The sequence below is a fragment of the Lemur catta genome, chromosome 1 (assembly GCF_020740605.2).
Source record: "Lemur catta isolate mLemCat1 chromosome 1, mLemCat1.pri, whole genome shotgun sequence".
Lineage (NCBI taxonomy): Eukaryota > Metazoa > Chordata > Mammalia > Primates > Lemuridae > Lemur > Lemur catta.
Window position 1 is genome coordinate 165144102 of NC_059128.1, and position 13051 is coordinate 165157152.

Below are 13051 nucleotides of genomic sequence, written 5' to 3' on the forward strand. Positions count from 1 at the left end.
CTGACAGGGAGCAGCAAATGAAAAGGCCTGGATGTGGGAATATGTTCAGTGTACTTAAGGAACAGCAAGAAGTCGGTGTGGTTGGAATCTAGGGAGCAAAAGAGAGTGATAGGAGTTAAGATCAGAGAGGTAGGCAGGGAGTAGGGCATATAGTGCCATCTAGGCCATATTAGGGAATTGAGATTTTATTCTAAGCACGATGAGAAGTATTGGAGGATTTAGAGCAAAGGAGTGACGTGATAGTAACTGTATTTTTAAAAGACCAATCTGGTTTCTGTGTGAAGCATAGATCAGAGTGGAAAAAAGGTAGGAATAGTAGCTAAAGTGTAAAATGGGGTCAAGGGAGAGATTTGTAACTTAAACAGGAGATACTATAGAATGATTGCTTGCTATTTGGGAATGAGTCTTTCTATTAGCAAGAATAATTACTTGCTAGTGGGAATACCTCTTCAGTAGAAGGTGAAGTAGAAAGGGAAAAAATAGATGATAATAGATGATAAGGAGAAAGAGAGAGAATATAACGGCTGGGTCACAATCCTTGGATAACCGGGAGGGATGTGCTCCCATGCACAGGAGAGGCTGACGTCAAGTAAGAGCGTGGTCCTCCGTCCATTCTAACATGAGGGAAGGCTGAGAACATGGGTGCAGAGCAAGAAGGCTGGATGAGTTGATTTAAGAAGATGAGGGAGTAGTATATTATTTCCTTTATGAAAACTCACTCTCCTGGAACCCAGGATAAAATTAGAGAGCATTTCAGACATCAGTAATATTCTACTAAATAAAAAAAAAAAAACCCATAAAGCTTAAAAAAAAATATTGATATCATTAAAATGATACACAGAAAAGTTATTATGATAATATATTTACTTCTAAAATATTACAGGAAAAACTCAAACCCTGTTTGGCCTTGGCTCTCATTTTTCTTAAGAAAACCCACAGAATGCGAAACAAATCTTTACTGTGATGTTTTGTGTTGCTGCAATTCACCACTAGGGGGCAAAATCATCCATTGTTTTACTTCCGTGGTGTTTCCCCTCCATCTGTAATATGGGTACACTGGAAAGCAAGCCTATATTTGGGTGGAATTTTTTTTTCTTTTCCAAGGATAGGAAATAGGTATGACATACTTCAGTGAATATAGTAACTTCCGTTGTTGAGTGTCACCTGTTTTCAGTCAATGTGGTAGACATTTGACATGTGTCATCTCTAAGCTTCACAACCCACCAGAGATGGATTTGATTATGCTCATTTTTCAGACGAGCCGACAGAGGACAGGAAGGGGTTAAGTCACTCGTCCAAATTCACATGAGTAGAAATGCTGGAATTTATTGGCTGAGTGGGATGGGTGTTATGGCCAATAACCAGGTGAAGAAGGGTAACTTCCTGTTAGCAGGCGAATCGCCCTCTCCTTACCGAGGCCTCCTTGGTGTTAGTCTCCTCCGACGCTGACTTGGCCACCTTCTGAATGATGGGGGCGATGTTGGTGGGACCGTAGAGTTGGAGCTTCGGGAGACAGCTCTGATAGGCCTCCACGACGCCTTGAATTCCTACGGTGAGATTAGCAAAGATCAATAGTTCCTCCAAATATATTTGTAGTCAAATACAGACAAAATAATAGTATTGCTTTTCTCCAAATAGTTCTTATCAACATCACATTTATGTTTGTTAGCTAAAAACGAATACCACATTGCTACCGTTGCTGCCTCCTCCCCCATGGAAATTGTTCTCTTCTTTAAAGACATAAGTCAAAAGCAACATTTCCACAAATTTTCCCTAATATCTCACTTTACACATAAGATTTCATTAGATCCTCATAGCATAATGAAATAGGTGAAGAACCAGAGGCATAAGAAGTTAAATGATTGGCCCCAGGTCACACACAAGTGAGTTACAGGCTCAGGATTTCAACCCAGGTCTGTTTGGCTCTAAGAGCTGTGTCCTCAGTCACGAGGCAAGTCAGCTTTAATGCTCCTCTAGTTTCCACGCCACCATATTGACTCTAGTGTCTACCACTGGGGCCATCTATAAGGGTTGTATATTCTCATCACCATCTCTACAGATGTTACACTCCTTGTGGGCAGGAATCATGACTTACTCACTTTTGTATTCCCTAAAAGAGCCTGAGGCAGTGTCAGGTACATGGTACATGCTCACCAAGTGTGTGATGAATGGGTGAAGTGGCTGACAGACTCATCCACTGGCAATGGCTGTGCAGAGGGGTGATGGTCATCACCATGGTCAACCCCTCATTCAAAGGGGACGTCCATCCAGGAAACATTATAGTAAAGCCTGGGACTCTATTAGGAGAGGCAGCCCTGTCTGTGCAGCTTCTCCTAGCATTTGGAGAGTCTTTACTGCACATTTCATGTTATAATCCTGATCCCAAAATAATAGTCACATTACAAATGGTTTTTATTCAAATGGCTGCTCTTGGTGTCTGTGCCTGTGTTATTTCTTGCCTTCCCTTCTTCCAGCTCATCTTCCTTTCCCTTTCTATCCTAAAATAGGTCCCGTTTTAGGCCAGAGGGGTCCACACAAGCCCCTTCTGAGATTGTCCTCCATAGCCACCATGCACTGCAAACCAGCTCTTGGGGATTTTGGATGAGCAAATTCTGTTCTGACCTGCTTTTATGCACACGCTTCCAACCACATTGAAAAGGCTTCACCCACTTGGGCCTGCCCCAAAGCCTGACATTCTAAAGATAGACTCAAAATCCCATTGCAGTTGGTTTTGAAGTTAAGTGACACTGAGTGGAAGTTCCTTATCTCTTTTGGTTCTTGAGTTTTTGCCTAAGATAAGCAAGTTTGATTTCCTTTTCAAAAATATCAGGCAGATGAATTCTAAGACTGTGAAACAGGTGACAACTAGGGTTTATATTTCATTCTGCTTTGGTGGAAAACCACTCTTATAGTTTAAGAACAGGGATGGTTGGGGATGAGGAAAGTCTAAACCATAATAAACCAAGAAATCATGGGAAGGAATAATGGCAGAATGGAGATTGGGTCTCGGAGGTTACTATGTTCAGACCCAATGATATTGATACCACATTCTTGGTCATTAAGTGCTAAGTTTGTGAAATAAATTGCTAGATGCTTTACATATCTTACAGGATTTGAATTAACCCTGGTCCATCTCCTCCTCCTCCTTGGCAAGAAGGAGAGAGATATGGACATTTCTACTATAAAAATGTCTTATGATCTTCATAGTAACAAATGTTCTTTGCTCTATCTGTTACTTAGAAAGCAGGAAAAATAATTCTAGAGTGAAATTTATCATCATGGTTTCAGCATCATTATTTTGAGGAATCTTCTGGCTAGAAATAATGGAACATGGACTTTGAGAAGGTTCTTTATGACACAAAGACATGACCATTTATTCAAAGTCACTGAGGCCACATCCTTTGCTAACATGCTGAAAGTGCCAAATAATTTCCATATTTCCCCTTCTCCTTATACTGTTAGAACCGATTTTCCTCGGCCCCAGGAATAGAAAGGCAGAGTCACCGAGGCTGTAAAAGGCAAAGGAGTTTATTGGCTAACTCAAGTTATGGTCCAAGTCCTAGAGCATCAACGCAGTGGCCTCTTCACGAACCAGGACCCCGCCCTGGGGTAAAAATTAAGCTTTTATACTTTTTAGTAGGTTACATACGCTGGGCACACCATCTCCCTCCCTCCCTTAGTTCATTTGCTCCTTCAAGAGTGGCTGATCGTGTTGGCTCCTGATTGGTTGGCTCCAAGGTCATGTTGGCTTCTGATTGGTTGGTTCTAAGTCTTGGGACCTTTTAGTTGTTATCAGTGTCATTTTCGGGGAGGCGGAGGACCCATGTTGGGGAAACTGAAACTTAGGCCTATTCCAGGAGGTCCAGCCTGTCATGGAGTCACTCCTGCTCTTTTTCCTGTTTTACAATACCTACATATAGAGGAAGTTGTAAAAAAATACTTGATGATAGTTTGGAAAGCAGAAAGAAGGATATCTCATCACTGCCCATCAGTGAAACTCCCATTCCCCTTATCTAGCTAGCCAGTTAGCTTTAGTCAGAGGAATCCAGGATTGGGGTCAATATTCTTGCTGTAAGCTCAAGACCTCTTCTGCATTCCATCTTTTACAGCTCCTAGTTTTCTGCTCTGTTATTATGGCTCTCTGTTTCCTTTGGAGTGATGCAGTTTATTTGGATGCAGAAAGCCTACTTGTCTGCTGTGGACAATCATAACTGATATGCTACATCAGTAGAGAGAAATCAACATGGTGCAAAAGGAAGGGCTGTGAGACACTGGCTTTCTTTTATATGGTGATTTACCTGCACATTCTGGGTTGTCTTCATTAAAGTTGATTGCAAAGTCATGAGAGACCTAGACATCAATTAAAATTTAAAAACAGGAAGAAAGAAGAATTACAACTTTAATCCAGTAAGGAGCCACTGGGGTTTAGAGTTTGCAAACAAATGCCCATTACATTCATTATTGTTAAGCAGCAGGAACCATTTTAAGCCTTTACACAATCAATCTAAGATGGAGGGTGAATTCTAAGCTCCCTGTGGAGTTGAGGTGACAGGAAGATTTTCTAGAATCAGATAAACCCTGGCAAGAGGGGATAATAAGGCATATTTTAAAAATTCAAGACAAGATTTCAGAAAAATGTAACTCCAAATAGCTTCTAGATAGAACTGGCCACAGACTGGAGGCTTAGATTTGGTTGAGCTCTATTTGGACCTAGGGATTAAAAAAAAAAAGATAACTTAATAACTCAAGCTGATGGTTATAAAGGCTCCAGCTAAGCTGTTGACATTTCAGAATCATCCTGACATGATATGCAGAGCTATAGGGCAGAAGAATTTTCACATATATACAGGTAAAAGAGACTGTACTCTACTTTTGGAAAAGTCATAAAGTAATATACCTTGTAATCTTCCAACACAAATCCCTCTACTTGGCAGGACCCATCCACAAGGTCAAATAATATATTGTTTACTTTTTTCTTTCCAAAAACCTGATAAAATAAGAGGGACATTCTGGCATCTGAACATTTTTGTTGAATCATTTGGAATTTGGTGGAGAATTCTATTTCAAAGGATGTTTCCAAGCTCTGACTCTTTGGGGTGGCTATAAAATAGGTCATTTCATTGAAGACATCTCCTTTCTTAGTGGGAGGTCATAGGTGAGGCTGTTGGTGCCTATCTCATATTCTTTTGCTCTTAGCACTTCCAGGCAAGTCAGTTGACTTCCAGCCATCATACCTGCTTTATTTACTTTAAGTTTTTCTTTAGTCTTCAAAGCCTGCTTTTCTGTCCAAGTGACAGAGTAAAAGTGTTGGGAAAATGTCCCTTGGGAGCAGCCCTTAATCAGTAATTGACAGGAGAAGATGTATAAATACATCAGCTCCTTTATCCCTTGGGGTCTGTGTGTGCTGTACATCATCTCTTAGGGTTCCCCAGCAGGATTAAGCTCCAGCTGCCACAGTGGTGACTCGATTGATGATACACCTGCTGCTGATTTCCTTCCATTTCTCAACTCTCTGTTGAGATTTCCTTCACCTCTGAAATAAACTACTTGCATCTAAATCGTATTCTTATTATCTGTTCCTGGGGAGTGCAAACTAAGACAGGGGTGTTTGGGTTTCAGTTTCAATGCATACTCTGAGATTTTGTCCCAAAGAAGTAAATTGTGACGACCTTGTAAACTCTCTGGGTGGCACCTGAGCTTCTCAGACCATCAGTGCTTGTCTAGAGCACAGGGGAAATCAGGCACGGAAAAGGGATATTTGAATGGCTTTTTGGGAACAGAATATAAGAGATGCTTACTGGGACAGCAGGAAGAGTAAGTTAGCTGACAGATAGGATAGAGCTAGGGGATCAAAAGAACATGAAGACTTCAGAAAACATCAAGAAGGATCAGTTACTACAAAAAGAAAACCAGGAAGATGTCATGAATGAGAGTAGGAAGGCTGGGAAGAAGGCCTGGCACCCAGCCCTGTCCTCAGCACTGTTGGGCCAAGCTGAGGCTGGAAGACCACCTGTGGGGGTGTGGAAGACCACCTGTGGGGACATGATGGAGAACACTCAGTACACCTGGGGAGTTGGGCTGGTGATGGTGTTCCAGTCTTCAGGCTCAGGCACTCTAAGAAGAAAGTGGGCATCCACCTGCTGGCAAGCTGGAGTTGATACCACATCTGAATGGGACTGTATCTCCTCAGCCCCAGCTGATTCTTGCATAGGTCATATTTAATCTTAGTGTTGCCAGGCTTTCAGTTTTTTAAGAGAAGCCAGAAATCTGATATTTTATATAAAATTGCCTAATTCTTTTTTAAAAATAAAAGTCAAATATAACACATTTGTGGCCTGAGTTAATGTCTACAGGCCACCGGTCAACAACAACTGTTCTATAGTCTTTCTCCCCATATGCTTTATTTCCAACAAATGTTTCTAGAATCCCATAGCCATGCCCAGCAGGAAGGCCAGCGTGGAATATGAGGTACACAATAACGCAAACAGGTCAGGGAGACATGCCATTCCATCCACTGCTCACCCAGTAGTGACAGGTAGATTGATTTCCTTTTTCAAAAAGAACATAGAAGGGGAAGGCCCTTTGTCTGACAGCTCTGGTGAGGGAGCAAATGTCAGCATTTTCCTCCTGACCTGCAGCTCAGACATAATCAGTAAAAGAGACATTAATGATTGGGCAGTGTTGCTTGCAATTAGCTCAGGCCTCAGAGGCATCGGGGAGGTGGAAGCTGGGGCAGGGACCCTGCTGCTTCTCCAAGCTCTGCCCACCTGGGAGAGCTGAGTTCTCTGTGGAGGGTGTTCCACAGAAGCATCTGGTATACCACAGCAGAGTGCCTCAGCTCCATTACAGCGCAAATTTCTCTACACATAATCTCTCCCTTCTTTCTGTCATGAGAAATCATTATCAAAAACAAATAGGATCACAACGTCTTCATAAGAACCTTTTGGCTTCCCAATCCTCTAAGCCACAATGGTTCTTTATTCAGGACTTGTCTGTGTCTCCCATGCAAGAGTTGGACTCAGAGACTCCAGATGAGGGAGTTTGTAGATGTCATCATCAGGGACTTTCATAGTTGGCATTGTCAATAGGATTTATTTTGATTCTACTTCCTCGGGGAGATATGAATGGATACGTTCTGAGCCCTGGGAGATCAATTTCTGAGCGCTTCCTCAGTCTCTGACCACATCTACAGGAAGCTAAACAATGGAACTCTGTTTGGACCTCTGAGAAGACCCACCCAGAATACTGGCAGATCAGGTTTCATCAAGAGACAGTCTCCGAGGAGTTAATCTTGCTGGTTCTGAAGACCACTTCTGACTCTTGGGGCCCTGCTCACATAGTTATGTTAGAGCCAACAGAGGGGAGACTGCTGCGAAGGAAACCCAAGTTATCCCGGGACCGCAGCAAAGTCAAAGAAGATCCCATCTCCAGTTGCTCACCGTGTACTCTGGCGGTATCCTGGCGCCAAACCCAAAGGCTGGGAACATCTTGTCACTGAAATCAAAATGAAAGAAAGGAAAAAGAAGTTGCTTCATTTGTTTATCTATTGAGAAGAAAAAGGTGAACCTGCACTATCTTGCTAGGCTATGTTGCTAGGCTATGCTGCTATGTCAAATGCTGACTCAGGCTTTTTTTTTTTTTTTTTAATAGAGACAAGGTCGCACTCTTGCTCAGGTTGTTCTCAAACTCCTGAGCTCAAGGGATCCTCCCGCCTCAGCCTCCCAGAGTTCTAGGATTACCGGTGTGAGCCTCCGCACCCAGCCTAATGACTCATGCTTCTTGACTATCTCTGGTAATGGGGGTAGCAATCACACAGATGATTAAAATCAAGAAACAATCCCCACAGCTCATTACAATAATAAGTCTACAACTTCTCTTCCCTTAACTTTTTGCTAGATTTGATACCAAGAAGTAAAATGGATGCAGAGTTCACCAGTCCCCCTCACTAGTCCAATTTTCTGTTTCCTTTGAAAAGTGATCATGAATTATGTCACTCCTATAGTTGACTGTTAGAATCTTTCATATATATTATCTTTTAAAATATTTATAGGGAGAGATTACTATTGTCATTTTACAGGTGGTGAAGTGGCTTGAGAGGTAAAATAACTTGCCCAAGATCATGCTGCTAATTAAAGCCACGGTTAAAAGACAAGTCTGAATTCGAGGGGATATTAAAAAGCGATGGAAAGCTTGTAAGTGTGGCCACTGACAGAGCTTCGTGCCTTCTACATGACTCACTGTGTCCACCACCTCGTCACATACAAGCAGCAACAAGTTGTTTACATGACTTTTCTTGTGTCCTGAACTCAAAGGTACCCTGTCTTTTGTATCAATATCTTCATATCTCCACTGCTCCCTGCCCCGAACTGCCCTCTGCCCCCACTCTTCACCATAGAACTTGCTGTAGAACGTGTGCTCAGTAACTAGTTAATAAATAGATAATGTGTGAATTTAAATCATTAAGATGTGATTGCATAAAGTCGGGAGAATTCTTGTGAAAACCCATGAGAGTCACATATATATCCTGTGGCTTGGTTTCTCCTATGCATGTTGGAATTTCTCTCCTAATTTATTCATTCACATGTATTGTATTTTAATTCTAAGTTTATTGTACTATAGAGAGATGAGGAAGAGAAGAATTAACACATTTATTGACACATACAATGTGCCAGGCACAATGCTAGGTGATGTAATATTTATTAATAATTCTCATACAACCCTGGAATTTCCTCCTACTGATTATTCCCATTTTACAGATAAATAAGCAGAGTCTCAGAAAGGCTAAATAAGCAGGCAAAGGTGATTACCAAGGAGGAATGTGTGATTCCAAAGGCCATGCTCTTTCTGGTATATCTTTATAATTTAACAATTACATGTAGTATTAAACGTGATTTTCTACTGGCTCCTCCAGTAAGTGGGCTCCCTGACTAGATAACAAATAAGACCCTCCTTAATCAAATTTTGTGCTGTCAGGGGTGTGTTGCAATGGGGCTCTAGAATATTGCTCTTGGCAGAGAGCATGTCCCTTTCATGCTATCTACATTTTACTTCCTTTCTCATTAAGAACACATCTGAGATTTCTTCTTGTAAAAATTCCTGTAATTCTCAGTTCTTAGTAGAGTCAGTCAAAGGGGGGGAAGAAAGGAATTCAGATAGAGCTCACTGTCCTGAACATCTTCTGTGAGCAAAGGGGGATCCTCCCACCCCCGGCTGACTGAGAAGCGATAGTAGCAAAGCCACATTCTCACCCATCACCACTGAACTGATTTAGAAGTCATTGGTAGCCAAGGATGGCTTTGACAAAACTTTGCCAAAACATAGCCAATTTAATTAAATTTGAGGTTAGGGGTTGGGAGATACAAGGAAGACAGAATTATTTGAAATCAAAGTCAAAATTCTCCAGAAAATCACCAGCTCTCCTTTTCTCTGACTGTGGTGCCACTCCTGGCTTTGTGGTGCGTTGCATCTAGCATATGTCGGAGAAAGTATTAGTGTGGATAAATAGAGACTCAACAACAGCTTATCAGGGATTAGCTACAGATATAAGAAAATATACCTCTAGTCCTTGGAAATATTGAAATACTTTGCCTCAGCAATTCTCCTTAACCAAGACAAGGGCAGAGGGATGTAAAAAGGAACCTGGGTCGGGGATTTCAGAAGTTCTTTCTAGTTAAGTCTGGAATAAAGCTTTCCAGGGTGGGGGATGGGTCCTAGTTCTTCTAACTCAAAGATGGCTCAAAAGTCAAAAGAGAGAAACCTGGGATCCTCCACACCCTTTATTTTCCTCTTTGATGGGTTTAGGAGGGGTGAAATCTCATATTCCATCCGTTGTTAATCACTAAACCAGTGTTCCAGCCTTAATGATATTTTTTTATTCCTTCTAAGCTGTCTTTGGGGATTTGAAGTTTGTTGAGCATGATGCACTGTTATGTAATTGAATTTCAAGAGTAGAAAGGTAGGGAAAATGCCTCACAAGGGGAATAATTAATGAGCCAGGAGGGATAAATTCTCTGAAGTTAGCCACCACAAAGCCTCTAACTAATAAACATACTAAAGAAAAAATTTCAAGCCTAAGCACAATAGATTTAAACATCCATTCTTTCTGTTTAAAAATAAAACTAGGCAAAGAGGAATCTTATTATGCAATAAGTGAGAGAAGGCATGTTGAGCTAAAAAGGAAGCACTGATGTGTCAACACCTCAAAGAACTCAAGATTGGATCCACTCAGCACCAAGCAAAAGGGCCATTTAGCAGCTATTAGGAAAATAACTGGTGAAGACTGACAATCTGGAAAATTCAGGGGTACATTACCACATTGGTAGAGGCAATATTTCTTACTATTGGAATAAAATAGTATAAAATACAGTAACAGAGCCCATGTTCTTTAATGGTTATAAGCAAGCTGTCCTGAACTTAGGGAATGACCATGGTCAAATGACCTCCAGATGGAAGATTTAGTTTTAATTACCATCTTTACTTTTCCTGTTAAAGAAAACTTGGAGATAAATCAAGAGGTTAATACAAGTAAAGACAAATTACTGCATTTATAAGGAAATGGAGACTAATTCAGAACAATATGGCATTTCAGAGCACCTAGAGACATTTAATAAAGACTGTTTTCTAAAGCAGTGGTCTTCAAACTGGGATACACGAAAATGCAAAGCCCTTCTGGGGATAGGAGAGCATAGCTTTTTTTTTTTCTTTAACAAAAAGGGAAATCAGTACTCAGTTGCTCTACATCCATATGTATTATTTGCTGAAACCGATCTGGGAATTCCTGTGATGGAGAGACCTGTTCTCCATTCACACCATTCCTTTCACTATTACCCTTCTCCTTTACCTATTCTGAATCTTAAGCACCATGGTGCATTGCTCCAGAGGTAAATCTCTGTAGTATCAAATAATGGTAAAATTATAAAGGTGAATGATTCACTAGGAAAAAAATACTTTTGTAAGTCAGGTAGTTGCCAATTTTTGCTTTAAATAAATTTTAGCAAGTGCTGATGTCAGCTGGTAGATCATTAAAAGTTGTTTTTTTTTTTGATGATTGACCATTACATGATTTTTTGGTGTCTAACTCACAATTGAAAGAATTGTTATTCAAATTCTCCATTTCCATGTACTTATTTATAAGAACAGGTTTTCTTAGTATTTACATTGATAAAAGGAAAAAAATGGGTTAGAATTGATGCTAGACTCTCCTATTCTAATAATAGGTAGCACTCATCCACAGATAATGTAAACTAATTGGAAAAAAACCCACTATCTGTTTCAATAAGATCTGATTTCCAGTAAGTTATATTCTTTTGATCAATGCATTAATAATAATTGTAATAAAAATTCTACCCATGTCTTTTGCTTACATTTTAATGGGGTTGTTTGATTTTTTTCTTGCTGATTTGCTTGAGTTCTTTATCGATTCTAGTTATCAGCCCTTTATTGGATGTATAGCATGCAAATATAATGGCCAACAGACATATGAAAAAATGCTCAACATCTCTAATCATCAACATCTCTAATCATGCGAATCAAAACACAATGAGACATCATTTAACTCCAGTGAGAATGGGTTGTATCAGAAAGTCCCCAAACAGCAAATGCTGGCATGGATGCAGACAGATAGGAATATTCATACACTGCTGGTGGGACTACAAGCTAGTACAACGTCTATGGAAAGTAGTGTGGAGATACCTCAAAGAACTAGAAGTAGAACTTCCATTTGATCCAGCAATCCCACTACTGAGTATTTACTCAAAGGAAAAAAAGGCACTCTATAAAAAAGACAGCTGCACTGGAATGTTTATAGCAGCACAATTCACAATTGCAAAGACGTGGAATCAACCCAAGTGCCCATCAATACAAGAGTTGATTAATAAAATGTGGTATATGTATACCATGGAGTACTACTCAGCTATTGAAAAATGGTGAACTAATACCTCTTGTTGTAACCCAGGTGGAACTGGAGACCATTTTTCTAAGTGAAGTATCACAAGAATGGAAAAACAAACACCACGTGTACTTGCCATTAAATTGGAACTAATCGATCAGCACTTACATGCACATATGGAAATAACATTCATCAGAAATCAAGCCAGTGGGAGGGGGGAGGAGGGGATGGGTAATTTCACACCTAATGGGTACAATGCACACTATCTGGGGGATGGGCACACTTATAACCTTGACTCAAACAGTACAAAAGCAATTTATGTGACCAAAATGTATCCCTGTAATATCTGAAATAAAAATAATAATAATAATAAATTCAACCCAGATGATATTTTTAAAATACGTTGACACTTTTCATCACAGACAATTTTAGAAATTAAAAACATTTAAATTTACATTGATATTTTTATTACTGAAATATATGATATAGTGATCAATAAAAGAATTTCAAATCAAATTTGTTAAGACACATTTGGATAAAATTCTGTGGGGAAAGAAAATGGAAATATGAATTGATGAAAAAGAAGAAACAATTAAAATTCTCATCTTAAAGTGCTTGTTAATTTTTTTTAAATGGATAATGGTGGATATCAAATAGTTATGGCATTTGGATGCTACTGGATACAGTCATAGGAGTTATGTAAGAGTTTTATTTAAATGTCCATATTTACAATACACTAGAATTTTCATTCTTTGTCACTATTTAAACTCATGATGAAAAAGTTAGATTTCAATGAAAAAATGTGTGAGGGTTATTCATTTTATATGATCCTTTTTAGGGATATGTGAACAAAAAAACTCTTAAAGGCCATTGGTTCAAAATGAACTTTAGATCTGACACTACAGTCCTATTTCCTTTTGAATTCAGTTTGTTTTTAAAAAATAAAATTAGAGTATTAAAGATAATAGTGCCCATCATTTATCAAGTATTTACAACAGGCAGAGCATGTGCTAGCTGGCTACTTAAAACTGCTCTGCAAGGGAAGTTTGATACACCTTCAATTTGCAATCATTGAAGCCAAGGGGCCCAGAAAATGTGAATCTCATGGGAATAGAGGTAGCAGAGCTGGGGTTTGAATGTAGGTCTACCTGTCACCAGGATCCC

The 13051-nt window shown here is 39.8% G+C and overlaps 1 protein-coding gene across 2 annotated transcripts in view; it reads right to left on the reverse strand.

The window, feature by feature from the left end:
- The window catches only part of CPNE4 (copine 4), a 433633-nt gene that overhangs the window by 13420 nt on the left and 407162 nt on the right, over window positions 1-13051 (reverse strand). For both annotated transcript variants that reach the window (XM_045538714.1, XM_045538722.1), the window contains 3 exons: window positions 7440-7494; window positions 4299-4350; window positions 1414-1547 (listed from right to left, as the gene is read on the reverse strand). In XM_045538714.1, coding sequence (XP_045394670.1) covers window positions 1414-1547; window positions 4299-4350; window positions 7440-7494 — 241 coding nt within the window. The remainder of the gene's footprint in view (window positions 1-1413; window positions 1548-4298; window positions 4351-7439; window positions 7495-13051) is intronic.